General features: G+C 41.5%; 1 protein-coding gene across 1 annotated transcript in view; it reads right to left on the bottom strand.

Moving 5' to 3' along the window:
• LOC126398000 (tyrosine-protein kinase yes-like) overlaps positions 1-15146 on the bottom strand; it is a 33037-nt gene that overhangs the window by 5557 nt on the left and 12334 nt on the right. Inside the window, exons 2-10 of the mRNA XM_050057162.1 lie at positions 11339-11646; positions 8631-8730; positions 7724-7822; positions 6867-6970; positions 4678-4827; positions 4026-4181; positions 3365-3544; positions 2495-2571; positions 521-674 (exon numbers count right to left, since the gene is read on the bottom strand). Coding sequence (XP_049913119.1) covers positions 521-674; positions 2495-2571; positions 3365-3544; positions 4026-4181; positions 4678-4827; positions 6867-6970; positions 7724-7822; positions 8631-8730; positions 11339-11633 — 1315 coding nt within the window. The 5' untranslated portion in view covers positions 11634-11646. The remainder of the gene's footprint in view (positions 1-520; positions 675-2494; positions 2572-3364; positions 3545-4025; positions 4182-4677; positions 4828-6866; positions 6971-7723; positions 7823-8630; positions 8731-11338; positions 11647-15146) is intronic.

Here is a 15146-nt window from a genome sequence, read left to right as displayed (position 1 = left end):
ATACACTCCAAAAACTGTCAATGGTATCTTATCTTTATTTCCTGATTTGATTATATTTGTTGTCCAATACTATTTTAACAGTTTCACAGCTGCTCCTGCTATAAACTTCAAAGACTAATTCCTAAATTTTATTGGGTGTGTGTTCAACTACATGCATATTGACAGCAGAAGAGCTCCATTGTATTAGCTTGGAGGCAAAAATCTAAGAGAAGACTCTCAAAACCTGAGCAAATACATCCAAAATGATCCACATAGCTGTATACCATGACAGGCACAGGTAGTAATCTGAGTGAATCAGTCCTTTAAGGAGCCGACATTGCAGTGAGATGAATTCTCCCAGCATGGGAAAAGCGCGACTAATCAGAGAGAGCAGGAGCATCTGGTTTCCACTATTATCCTAATTCACCATGATAGGAAGCAACAGGGAGTCGTCCTTGCTGTGAGGCCACTGTTCTGCCCTGACACCTCATTCACCTGTGACTCAGTCTATGTGTGTGCTTATGTTTGTGTGTGGACCCACCTTGCCTCGCTGTGTACTCGTTGTCCTCTATCAACCTGGCCAGACCAAAGTCGGCGATTTTGCACACCAGGTTGTCGGCCACGAGGATGTTGGCGGCGCGCAGGTCCCTGTGGATGTAGTTCATCCTCTCGATGAAAGCCATGCCGTCAGCAATCTAAAAACAAAACATTTTGACAGCATCTCACGAAGGCTGCTTTGGCAAATAATTTTTAGCTCCTCACGCTCAGAACATGAAGCCCTCTGTCAGACATAAAGAGGATGCTAATAATGAAAGAACAAAAGCAAACTGAGGGGGACATGTTTACCCGAGGCAGTCGTTTCTTTTTTTAAAAATCGGAGATTTAAAATAGAACAGTGAACATAACATTCACTGACACAAATTCTGCACTCGAGAAACAAGCTAGAGTTACTGCTTCACAGTTGTGTGCTTCTGTGAACCAGTCAGGTGGCAGTTACAGTTTACATCCATGTCTGTGAAAACATGGATGCTTCACACACAATCTTCCCCCTGGCTGCACAGAAGATCTACACAATCAGCACAGTTTCAAGGTGGACACCCAAGATTAGTGTCACCAATTTGGTATCTGACCAAATGTCCCCCCTTCTTTTCCTGAGATATGATGGCTTGAATAATGGCTAGAAAAGTGTTTCTGCAGAACACTATGATGTCACAGTGAAGTTGACCTTTGACCTTTTGGATATAATATCTAATTATTTTATCATTATATCTCATCAGCCATTTGTGTGATGTTTTTTCGTAATTAACGTAAGAATTCTTGAGTAATGGCCAAAAAACATGTTTTGTGAGGTCAAAGCGACCTTGACCTTTAACCTTCCACCACCAAATTCTAATCAGTTCATTCTGAAGTCTAAGTGGACGTTTGTGCCAAATTTGAAGAAATTCCCTCAAGGTTTTCTTGAGATATTTGATTCACGAGAATGCGACGGACGGGGTCACAGTGACCTTGACCTTTGACCTACAACAACCAAAATGTAGTTAGTTTCTTTGCCACAAGGTGGACGTTTGTGCCAAATTTGGGGAAATTACTTCAAGGTGTCCTTGAGATATTGCATTCAGATAAAAGTGACCCTTGACCACCAAAATCGAATCGCTTCATGGTTGAGTCCAAGTGGACGTTTGTGGCAAATTTAAGGAAACTCCCTCAAGGCCTTCTTGAGATGTTGCATTCACGATAATGAGATGCATGGAAGGTCACAGTGACCTTGACCTTTGATCACCAAATTCTAACTGATTCATTGTTTAGTCCAAGTGGACATTTGTGCTGAATTTAAAGAAATTCCCTCAAGGTATTCTTGAGATATTTGATTCACGAGGATGCAACGACGGACAGGGTCACAGTGACTTTGACCTCTGAACTACAACCACCAAAATCTAATCAGTTTCTTTGCCACAAAGTGAAAAAGTTGTGCCAAATTTGGGGAAATTACTTCAAAGTGTCCTTGAGATACACATTCTCAAGACTGAGATGGACGCAAGATAAAAGAGAACCTTGACCACTAAAATCTAATCAGTTTCTTTGCCTCTAAATGGACGTTTGAGGTAAATTTGACGAAATTACTTCAAAGTGTCCTTGAGATACTGCATTCAGATGAAAGTGACCCTTGACCACCAAAATCTAATCACTTCATGGTTGAGTCCAAGTCAATGTTTCTGCCAAATCTAAAGAAATTCCCTCTAAGTGTTCTTGAGATATCACATTTACAAAAATGAGACAGACGAGGTCACAGTGACCTTGACCTATCACCTATGACCACCAAAATCTAATCAGTTCACTGCTGAGTCCAAGTGAACGTTCGTGCCAAATTTGAAAGAATTCCCTCAAGGTGTTCTTAAGATATCGTGTTTACATGAATGGGACAGACGGATGGACAGCCCAAAAACATAATGCCTCCGGCCACAGCTATCGCTGGCGCAAAGGCATAAAAAATGCAGGTATTTGTGGTTTGTCTCACCTGTGCAGCCATGTCCACTAACAGGGGAAGCTTCAGGAATTTGCCGTCACCCTCTTTGAGGAAGTCGAGCAAGCTCCCTATAAAAACATGAAAGGGAGAAGTCGTAAATGCAGGACAGCCATGATATACTATAGGAGCTATAAAAGGGCTGCGACACCAGCTGCATATCAATGTACTGCTGTATGAAATGTTAAATATTTCAATTAAGCCCTCCGTTATTACTGTACCTGGTTAGGAAATTAGACTGAATATCAAATTAAGCTTGACTGTGAACTGATATGTGATTCAAAGTATTCTGCGTGAGGAGATCTGTGGAAAATACTACAGTTATGAGATCAAAACACACAGTAGATCAACAAACTACTGGCATTTAGACACACATGCTCACACAGAGGCATATGTCATCGAGTTAACATTTACACACACATAAATCTAATTACTCATGAAAGCCAGAGAAAAAAAACACATGGCAGCTGAAGCAATGAAAACCTCCCACAAACTACTGCAGTTTTCAATTAAACATCCCAGTTTCAGGCCTCAGGGAACCACAAGGGACCTTCAAGGACTCTCAATCTGTGCAGCACATTAATTAAAACATCCATAAAATTTACATTTTTTCCTTTAAGGAAATCACCATGCGTATATCTGACATCAGCGCATGAAAAACCAGAGCTGCGTGATCAGTTTTGTGCCCGAAAAGACTACAGGCGAAGATGTCGCTTTGCTTTCTTTAAAAATAGATCTCATCTGTGTCATGTGACAGGAAACTGCTGAGTCGTGTTATTCCCCAGGGCTGAGAGATCTCAGACAATCAGTTTAAGTACTTATCAAATATGTCAGTTTGGAGCTTCTCAGGTGTGTTTGGTATACCTTTGGCCATGTACTCTGTGACGATATAAATGGGCTCCTCGGACACCACAGCATAAAGAGGCACCAGTTTGTCGTGCCGGAGCTTCTTCATGATCTGAGCCTCTTGGAGGAAGGCCTCGGGCGACATGGTGCCCGGCTTCAGCGTCTTTATGGCCACCTTCGTGGTGCCGTTCCATGTGCCTGCAGAGACAAAGATATAGGGAGAGAAAAGCCCACAGGCCGCGGGGGTAATCAGTGCTGTTAATGGGGTGGGAGCGAGACAATATCATTAATTAGGTCTTGTAATTGCCCAGACATGTGCTGTCATGCGTGCACTCCTCGCAGAAATATGCTTGGGATGAGCGGATACAAGCCGCGGTTCAAGAAAGGAACAAATAGGTTTGGCTGCTGAGTGAGACGATCTCTGGAGATAAAGAGGATACAACAAACAGAGGAAGCAACTGCAGGAAGTGGATAATTCCCCAGTTTGGACAAAAATAGACACAATAAATATAGGCTCTGGAGTGTTCCATGGATGTTTTATGCGCATAATGTTTGCATTTTCTACATAAATATGGGCTGATTTTGTGTTTCTCAATCTTGATAATTACGACTTGAATACTAAACAAATGCATGATGTCAGAAAACATGTTCCTACGTGTCTCGTCTGTCTCGCTCTTACCCATCCAGACCTCTCCGAAGCAGCCCTGGCCCAGTTTGAGCTCCAGTCGCAAGGACTCCCGCGGGATCTCCCACGCATCTTTGGCGAGCCCCTGCGTCTGAGGCTTGACTGTGGGGCAAACTGTGGTCAGCCGGTGGCAAAGCCCGTCAGCGTGCTCTGTGATGAAGCGAAACGTGGAGATCAAAACACTACATTATTACACTCAGCGGTGGCAAACACACACAGACACACACACACCCACATGAGTCTCTGAAGCAGCAGGATACAGGGTTTTAAAAGCAGTCTGTTTCATGCATCGATTCATTCCATTTGATGTGGATGAATTCATGCTCTTAAACTAACAGTGATGAAATATAAATGAGATGATTTTTTAACACACCAAAACCCTCTCCAGAGTGAAATGAAGTGGGATAACAGTGATTTAACCTCAACCCTCCTCAGGCCCGTAGACAAGGCTCAAAATCAAAACTGCTCCGTGAATTGTTATTAAAATTAAAGACTATTCATCTCTGGGGTATAATGCAGGTGGAACAGGAAACTGCATGGCGGCACAGAGCAGCAGGTGTGACTGAGACTAATTTTCAGGTGTGATGAAAGACTGTGATGAATAATGAATGAGGGAAGACAGAAAAAAGAGAGAGACACTACATACCTGTGTAGTGTTTGACAAGCTTCTGTAATGTGTCAAACTGTGCACGTGTAGTGATGTAGTATCCCCCGCTGTCGAGCTTGCGGATCTTGTAGTGTTTCACATTGTCTCCTTTGGCTTCGTCCCAGTCTCGTATGGAGAGAGAATAAGCACCTAGAGGAGATGAGGGAAATGTTCTTCATCCATCGAAACAAAAGTGTCAAAGATTGGACTGTGTGTGTTGAAAAAGTTTTGTAAGTTCCCAGTTATGTCTAGATATAGAAAGTGATGGAAGTGATTTTTCTCCAACAGTTTGGTACATCAAATGGCTTTAAACGGTAACTTTGGTGTTGTTCAACCTGGACCCTATTTTGCCATGTTTGCTTTTTAGTGAATAGTGGGAACAATTTTTGAAATTGATCCAGTACTGAGTAAGAAACAAGCTGCCATGATTGCCCACTGTCAAGTCACATCCACTTAAAGAGCTTGTTTTTGCCAAAAACCGTTTTAACACAGAGATCGTGCTGTAGGGCCGCTACAAAGTCCCTTCTTTATGCCGCCTTTGCATTTTTACATAGAACCAAACGATGGCAGCATCTTGCCACCCCAGAGTGTAATTTTAGACAGCATGCCGGCATCGCTGAAGCAAAAGAGGGGTGACGTGACATAACAGTGCCAGCCTCGAATGTGACAAACAGCAAAGGCGTTGGCAACGCTTTTTAAACAATGACAATGGCTTATCATGCCAATAGAAATCATCCGTCCGTTACATCGCGGTTGATCTTGTCCTCTGTTCAGAGGGTAAGGAGCTCCCAGACCTCATTGTTTTCCTAATTTTCAGCCGCTGTTCTTCTTCTTTGAGTTAGCTGCTAACTGCTAACAGCTACCATTGAAATTAGTGGTTCCTAACTAGTCCAGCCATGAGGGGTCCAGATCTCTCCTTAGTCATTAGTTCAAGGTCCACATGGTCTAATACATTAAGTATTATACTTGCATTTGGCGACATTCTTGAGCTAGTTTGCTGTCTCTGTAAAGAAGCTGTCCATTAGTCATTCAATCTACAGCAGGAAACAGCAGTTAAATAAAAGCTCTGTGCTGGACTCAAAAATCAAGCATGTTGTCTGAAAAACTGGACACGTTCGTGAGTCACTTTTGGACTACGACCAACCAGTTGGGAACCACTGGTTTGAATCTCCTGTGGTGGGTCACACGCATAAGACGTTGTCAAAATGTCACAACCATGCAGCCCATGATCCCATCCTATCAGCTGTCCCTTTTATACTGACGTCATTTCAGCCCTGTTGTTACCTCCAATGCTGACTTATAGGCAAGACAACTCTTTCCTCCCATTACATGATTGTGTTTTTTATACAGGATGGCAAGGCAGCATAACAGCGTGAAATTTTGAAGAGACAGTGTAAGAGCGCAGTGTGAGACCAGTCTCACTCAATACTGGACCAATTTCAAAAAGTGTTGTTTCCATTAGTCAGTTAGACACAAAAACATGGGAAAATTGGGTCCGGGTTGAAAAATACCAAAGTTACCGTCAAAGTCATTAGATATACCAAACGGAGAACCAAGGAAATTTCAATTTCTCTATAAGACATTATCAAAAGTCTGTTCTACTGTTTAGAACACATTCATTAAAAAACAATACCACAGGATCAAGAAACAGAAGTTGTCTGAAGAATGTCTGACAAACACAGTTAGACTGACACGTTATTGGGAGCTAACAGTACAGGTTTTCTGTGCACTTAATTCTTGTGCTCTAAATACTACAACACTCGCTTTTATCATTTCACGTGACCATGGAAAAAAAGGTGGTCAGAGGGGTCAAATCAGAGCTTTGTTTTTGCATTGAGAAAAAAACCCCACATAGTTGCAGAATCCATCAACACTGACCTAGAATCCGAGAGTGAGCTGATTTAAAGTGGGGGATGTGTTATCAGATTCCTATCAATCATCACTGTTGGCAGTGCTAGCAATAGAAATTTTAAGCTCACTGGGTTTTGAGTTTTTGTACATATGTACATATTTTGTGAACAGTTTTAACCATTAACAGACATTTTCTGATGCAGTTGCTCTTATTTTGTACCGACAATTAAACCGGGAAAGTTTTGTGCCCATCAAAGCCTTAAAGTACTCCAACTTCTGGATGCCTGAAAATTCCTCCTTTCACTTAACTTGTCTGTTAATGAAGAAGTGATCATCACCTTTAGTAGTTTCACTTTCTCGCACCAGGAAAGTCCCTCGATTGTTTCCTGGATTCAGCAGCAGCCTCTCAGCATCTTTACGTCCCATTTTACCAAAGTACCACCTGTCAAGAGAAAGAAAAAACTTTACACTCAAAATTTAAAGGAATACTTCACACCACTAATGATAATTTTTGAATCAATTTTTCAACCCGTGTTACATTGAATTTGTGAAGAAAACTTTGTTTTTTTCGCATGTGCTCATGGAGAACGAAAAATCCAAAAACAGAGGAAATTCTTGATGAATTAAAGTTATAGGGGTCCACATTTAACAACAGCATTTTAATACTATTTAAAATACTTCTGCATTAACAGCGAAGGTAGAGGTGTTTTAAATAGTAAGGTTTCAGAAAAAATGAACGTGTTTGGAAAACACTGAGCATATGACTGGAAAAATGAGACTTGCATTGTACTGCATAAGTTGTGCGAGACTTTGCAAACTGATGTTTGATATAGTTTTGTTGTTGTGAAATGTGGCCCCCCATGACTTCAATTCATCAAGAATTTTCTCTGTTAATCGATTCTCCGTTCACCGTGGAGGCATGCGAGAAAAACAAAGTTTTCTTCATGAGTTGAACGTAGCACGGGGTAAGTAGTTAACACACAAAGAGTCATTTGGTGGTGAGGTATTCCTTTAAGTGGTGACTGAGAAGCTGACTGCTGAAAATCAATTCAGTCAATTATGAAGCCTCATCTTGGTTGTGAAGCCGTTAATATTGTGCTTGTTGCGAACCATGTGAGATGTGATCATGGCGGTGTTATTAGTCTCCTGGTGCACGCGCTGCAGATGGAGTAATGAGGTTAAAACAAGGTCTTACTCTTCAGCCTGGATGGAGTCGGCAGGGGCCACGTAATTGCTCGGGATGTAGCCGTTCCTCCCTGTGTTGATGGAGCGAGCCTCCCACCAGTCTCCCTCTCTGCAGGAGGACAAAATGACACAGGAGAGATGAGACAAACGACTCGTTCGCTTAACAGTCAACCAAGGCCTTATATATCCCGCTATGATTGATCATCTGGATGAAAACTGGTTAATAAAGGTTACTGGTTAATAATTTAAGGGTCATGTTGAAGGAAATGATCCTCACTTTAGCCAGCGTGGTGGCTTATGGTAAAGGTTTGAAGGTACATGGCTTTTCTTTTCTCTTTTAAAGTAATTGGTTCTGCATTCATTTCAACATGATTCGAATTTTGAACTGTCTTTGAAATCTGAGGTAGGACTGAAAAACACTGTCACAATGAGGGTTGAATGAGACTAATCTACTTTACATTACAATGCTATAACCTCAGGCGACATCTCTGTCACAGCATGAATCAAATAAAAGATCCACGGCCCCATGCAGAAAGCAGCAGCATCAGGAAACAAACAGTAATCAAACTCATTCATGAATACAGATATACAAGGAACAGGTGCAGTTTAGGGATTACTGCTTAAAAGAAAGACATCTTGTCACATCTGCTGCTATTTTAAAGAGGTGTTTCTCTACTGGAAGGATGGTCTTTTCATAAAACTGGGCTGTCTTTGCAGTACTAAGAAGCATATACTTTTTAAATTGGAGCTATATGACCATAGAAAACAGAGGGAAAGCGCTGTGGTATAGAAAACATATGATTACCAGAATGCACTATGTCGCACCAGACCAAGAAATGCTCTGGCTGGTGGGTGATGTCATGCAATTGCCTGGAAAGATGAAAAGAAAAAAAAAAAAAAACTGGGAGGATACTCACGTGTTGTTGATGATCTGGAAGCGGTCTCCCTTTTTAAACGAGAGATCATCAGATGTTCTAGCTTCATAGTCGTACAAGGCCACAAAGAACGTAACACCACCTAAAACACAAAAAAGGACCCACGTGTAATGAATAAATACCTTGTGAGTGTGTGAATGTGAACACTTTACACACATACCAGCAGATAATGATGTTAGCAGAGGACATTATGATGCTGTGGAGGGTTTGTTTGTGTGTGTGCAACTGTTTAAAGACCAATTAAGGGAGATAAATCTGTCTCGTCAAGGTCTGAGAGCTCAAACTGTATTGATTTCCTTTGGCTTATAATTTTATAGTATGAGATTTCTCCTGCATGGGAATATGACGGTGACTAGACTCTGCAAAGACAGACACAAGCAAAAGGAAAGTCAATACATTAAAGCAGTTTTTAATGGGATCAACTGCCTAACAATCATAATCTAGATCCCATCACTTGTGTATAAAACATATTAATGGCAGAAGACGCATTACAAGACACAGATCAGTCATTTACGTTATGAGTCACGTCATCTTTCCATCCCGTCCTGTAAAACACTCTGCCTCCTGTTACAGCAATACCCCACACAGATGACATTCATATACCAACCACCGACAACAATGCTGTCAACAGTAATCCCATTATCTCCTGCAGAAAGCAAATAACCATGGCAGTGCCACCTTCGCCCCCCCTCTGAGCTCAGATAATCCAACGTGGAGGAGGATTACAACCTAAATCCCACCGAAACAGGAGGGTTCAATCTCATCTCTCTGCTTTCAGGATCGCTGTAAGCTGCTCAGACACATTTAGGGTGATCACAGATAATAACAGGACCTGGGTTCAATCTAACAAGGAAAAGCTAGTTAAAGTAACAATGGCTGGGGCATTAGCTGTGACACCAACATGTCGGATCAGCACACTGACCACATTAAGCTCAGTGTTAAGTACAGTGTGGTTTAGCCCATTTACTGTTTACTGTAACACATGTTATCATGGATACTTTACATTGCTGGTGACCATTCTCCTCAGCATAGTGCATTTTAGTCACGTCTGTTTTATTTTGACATTTTTGTCCTGTGGCCAAAATGCTGTGATAAAACAAGAGTTAAGTTAAGCATGCTAACATTTTCTTATCAGCACAAAACACAAGGTATACTATGCAGGATTTTCCTCAAAAACAATGTATTAACTCAGTCATTCCTTTCAATCATCACTTTGATCCACTTCAAGTGTGTGGTGGTGAATTTATCAGCAGTATTTTCTGATTTTCGTCTTATTTTGCTGTGCTCAGGGCGTTCCTGGACCAGCACAGGGCTGAGGTCAGGATTTCAAATGGCAGCAACCAGGTGCCAGATCGTAAGCAGCAATCATCCAAGAGGAAGCTTTGATAATTGTGGACACCGAAAAAAACCTGCATATAAAGTGAGGTAAAATGCCTTGTTGTCTTTCACTTCCCTCTTTTGCTGGCGTTGCTGTTCATAAGCAGTAATCAATAATTCCTCCATAGTATACCTTTAAGTAATTGGAATGTCATTTCTGAAGGTGTTTGGTCATGAACCAAAGTTTCTAACAAAGTGATGGTGGCAGGTGAAAAGGGATCACCAAAGTTATTAAAACTCATCTTGAGTTGGACGTGAATCTTTATACAAGATGTCGTGGTGATCCATCCAGTAGTTGTTGAGATATTCATGGAAGTTTTTATTAGAGTTCATTTGTAATATCACATGAACACATGTCACATGACCCGCAAACTTACAGGAACAATCCACAAATGTGCAAATCCAGTCTTGCGTGTAAAAATGGATCCACAAATGCATAATATGACTTCACGTGTATTTGCTGTGGCGCAAACTCCTTACATTTGTAAAACCTGTAAGACCTTATTTCATTCAAAACCACAAATGTAAACCTCTTGATGGCGATACCAAAGATATTTGGGATCAACAACTGGCTACCAGGAGATCGTAAGCCCCAGAGCCATGCTGCTAGAATCACTGAAAATGATGAAAAACATGATGGATTACCTATCCACAGGAAAAGTTTGTATGACAAAAGGTGTTGAGACTTTTCACAGGAAGAGAAACATTTGACCTGCTGGTGGAGCTAAAAGAAAAGTTAAGGGATCATCAAAGTCATTGGAATTCATCCTCTGGGCACCATGGACATATTTGGTAAATTTCATGGCAATCCATCCAACAGTTGTTAAGACATTTCACCTAAAAATAGACAACCTCATGGTGACGATAACAGAACTATTTGGGATAATCAAAGTCAGTCGTATTCTTTCTCTGAGGAGCAGCAGAGTGCCATCTTCAGAGCTGCTAGCATGACTAAAAATGATGAAAAACATGATGGATTACCCATCTGCAGCAAGTCAAGTCTCTACAACTTGATATAAATGCCATATAAAAAAGATGGTATTAATAATGAATACCATACGGTATTATGAAAATACCACGGCATAAAGCAGATTGAAGCATCCAAAGATTATGAGTGGCTGCCTGGAAAATAAGAAAAAATACATTCAAAAGCTAAAACCCAATGGTATGCTAAGTGTTCAGCAGTAAAGCAAATGGGCTACAAGATTACAAAACACTGAATGGTCCTTTAAGTATGACAAAAAAAGGGCAGTGCTCTTCACTAAGACCATTATCAGCACTGTAATGACATCTTACATTACAACACTACTCACTTGAGACAGCACCAGAGAAGGAGTTGGACACAGGACCGGAGAAGGAGGACGACGCTCCTCCAAAGGGGGTCATGGCAGACGAGCCACCAAATGGTGTGAGGGTGTGGTTGAAGTTTGCAGCCCCAGAGCCCGCTGAGGAGGAGGGTTGTTGGTTCTGCTGCAGCTGGGTGGGATCCGGCCCATAGTGACCCACATGAGGTGTGGTGATGGTGGCGTTGGGGTCCGACACCGTGGAATTCTCCGGCCGATACTTCATCGTAGGGCCTTTGTCCTCTTTGCTCTTGATACAGCCCATCGTGTTGCCCTGCCTGGACAGACACAACACAGAGCTGTCAATTTAATGCCAGCAGATTGAAGAATACAGAATCCAATTCAACACTGATGATGAAAGATAAATAAAGTGAAGGCCAAGGGAGTTTTGTTGGATTAGTGATTGCGACATAAGGCCTGTAAGCGCAGGAACATGAACGAAACCAACATCTAATGACCTGATGTTTTCATGTGAATCATTCTGTTGTCGCGACCTGCTAAGACCATAAGCCATGTGGTAACTGGGACATATGGGCAAATGGTAAATCCGCTTTGAACCATGCACGACTCAAACGTGTAGATTCAACTGTGCATGCATGTTATGAGGTATGACAACTACAAAACAGAGGGATAAAAAGGTCATTACAATTTTATATTGTTGCGATCCATTACATGCCATTGTTGCTCCATAAAGAGATTATCGTTTATATACAAATGAGAGATTAAGGCCAGTAACAATGATGATGATGAACTGATCCGATATCTGGATCAAATATCGGCCCTGATATCATCAAAATAGATGGATCGGGTATCGGAAAATGCAACCTATACCTGAGGCGATCCTTTCCCTTTAAATCTATTGCGACGCGAGCTACGTCATACATCATGGAGCGAAGGAAAGAATCTGCTGTGTGGAGGTATTTCACAGTATTTCACCTGCTGTTGCACAATTGTTTATGTTTGTTAAAAATAAATAGTTCATCATTGCATTAATCTGTTTCATCTTGTTTCATTTTATCTTAGGAAAGAACTGTGTAGTCATCAATGCCTGATGCCTCAAGTCTTTTCTGTTCTACATGTAAAGGTATATAACTTTTTAGGTCAACCATGGCATTGGATCGGTATCAGGTATCGTTTGATACTCAAGGCCACAGCATCAGGATCGGTGTCTAAATTGAAAAAGCTGGATCGGTGCATCTCTACTCCAGACAACTACAAAGAGACTCCAAATGACAAGAAAGAGACTCAAAACTATGAAGAGACATAAAATGGCCAGAAAGAGACTCAAAATTCTAAGACAGAGACTCAAGACAAATACCAAGACGTGTAAAACATAAATAGACTCAAAAGGACAAAAAAGACACTCAAAGCAACTAGAGACGTAAAACAGCCATAAAGAGAATCAATACAACTACAAAGAGATGCAAAATGGACAAAAAAAACCAAACCCAAACAACTAAAGACAGACCAACAACTACTACAGACAACATCTCTGACTTGATTTTGTGTCTCTGAGTTCTGGTTCACCTGCAAAATATTACAGAAACAATTTCAAGTCTGGGCATCTTACTCCTTTGTAGGAGGGGTGGGGGGCCTTTGATGTGTTAACCCAGGGCCCCACTGTCTCATAATGCGTCCATGCCTCACCCTGACCATGATACAAGATTTAAAACAACAGTGTGTCTCCATCTGCGTGGTTGTCATTCCTCGTCCTAACATAATTTGGCCGGAGTCACACTGAGGCATTCTTTTGTGAGGTGAAGCCCCGGAAAATGTGGAGACAATCAGACACGCTCGTAAAGAAGTCTGAGCTTGGGGAGATCAGAACGTTTTCTTTCTCCAAGAACAACAGCTGCTCCTGGAGTTGGACTTGGTTAATTGGCGTTGACACTTTACAAGACAGCAAAACAATAGAGGAGTGAAGTGAAATAGGAGCTTTTATTCAGTGATGTGGGGTATGAAAGCAGACTAAACAAACAGTGCTACCGAGCAGCATTGTGGCACAGCTGGTGACAGGAGTGACAGGATTACAGGATCACAACCATGCATCAGTGAAGCAGAAGACGATCTGCTGGTGCAGTAATACACCTTTCACTCATTTTGGAACAGCGGCCTTGATGTTGGGAGGTGGGAGAGATTTTTCCTCATCGGAGACGGAGGGGCGCATTCAAGAGTTCATCGAGTTCTCCAGCTGAACTGCCAAGGAAATCAACAAAATGGGGACAAACCACAGAAACCTTCCTAGGATTCAGAACACTTTGCTCAAATAAAACCATACATCCGTTTAAATTGCAGGTTACAGCTCGTGCTGAGCACTGGCCGTTTTCTACAAAACCATTTTACGAGTGGTCAGTCGCTGAAGACGTGTCAAAATGAAACAGATTTCTTAAAAATGTCTTCAAAAGGACCAATAAATCTAATCTCAGATGTTAGATCCAGAGCCAATATGCTGAGAATGTTGGCATGGAAAATAGACTTTCAGTTTCCGAGCCAACCTTTCCTTTAACCTCGAGACAAAACCAGTGTTGTGGAAAGCAGAGGGCTTCGCTCAGAGGCTCAGTCGACTATGGTGGGCTTGTGTTTCATCATCAGAGAGACGAGAGCCTGGCTCGGTGGGTCAGCAATGAACCACGCTATAAAACACTGGACAGTGTCCCAGGAATATTTGCACTTTAAAGTGAGGATGATTTTTTCCTTCCAAAAATGAGACATCAGCCGTTTCATAAAAGTGACATCACTCTTCCACAGTGATCATTAATGAATAAATACTGAGCTGAACTTATAGACCCTTTTAAAGAGAAAGGATGTCAAAATAAAACACCACATTAGCAAACTGTCATTTACATTCATACTGTTCAAGAAGCCTCCTGATATATTACGCATGATGTTTTTTCTTAACTGCAGTGTCCATGCACGCTACTCACATCGCATGCAATCCCCCAACTCTCCCTTCATTATCTGTCATCTCCCTACTGTCAACTGATTGTGTAAGAAAATCAATACTTTAACTCATTTACTGTTTGAAAAAATGCTGGCTCAAGCTTTAGAGAAGAGGATTTGGCTGTTTATTGCTGCGGCAGTGCTGGTCTGTGCACGACTTTGGTCCAGACTGAAGTATCTTCTCAACTATTGTATGGATTGCTGTGAAATTCTCTACAGATATTAAAGATTCCTAGAGGATAAATTCTAATGACTTTGGTGACACCCTAGTCTGACTCACAGCATGTAGATTGTCATCGTCCGCCTATTTCACATGGAATTTTCCTCACCTTACAATTTCATCTGACACTATTTTGTAAGAGCACCGTCACTGCATCCTGAGCTGAGCGCCACCCAACACCATTCTGATTGGTTTAGAAAAATACAAATAACCCAGAGTGTTTTTTTTTTTACCTTAGCAAGGAATTGTTATGGGTTCAGCCAGATCTTTGTCCAGCAGTGGCACAGCTAGCACTAAGACGAAGTTTTAGTCACAATTTGAATCTGTCTTTGGTTAGTGAAGGTTCTCAGTCATCCAGGTCATGGTAATCGTAATTGCTGTATCATAGGCAACTGGACTTGCTTAAGTTTCTCGAAGACGTTTCACCTCATCCAAGAGGCTTCTTCAGTCCTATAAGTCAGTTAAAATTGAAGAAGCCTCTTGGATAAGAGGTGAAATGTCTTCAAGAACCCAAGCAAGTCCAGTTGCCTAAGATACAGCACTTAGGTTGTTTTCTGTTACTTTGGTTTATAACAGAATAACTGCAGAACTTGGGTTTTATGCTAATTGGTAAATGTT

The sequence above is a fragment of the Epinephelus moara genome, chromosome 11 (genome assembly GCF_006386435.1).
Source record: "Epinephelus moara isolate mb chromosome 11, YSFRI_EMoa_1.0, whole genome shotgun sequence".
NCBI classification, from domain to species: Eukaryota; Metazoa; Chordata; class Actinopteri; order Perciformes; family Serranidae; genus Epinephelus; species Epinephelus moara.
The sequence above is the reverse complement of the archived record's forward strand: the minus strand, read 5'-3'. Positions and strand labels throughout refer to the sequence as shown.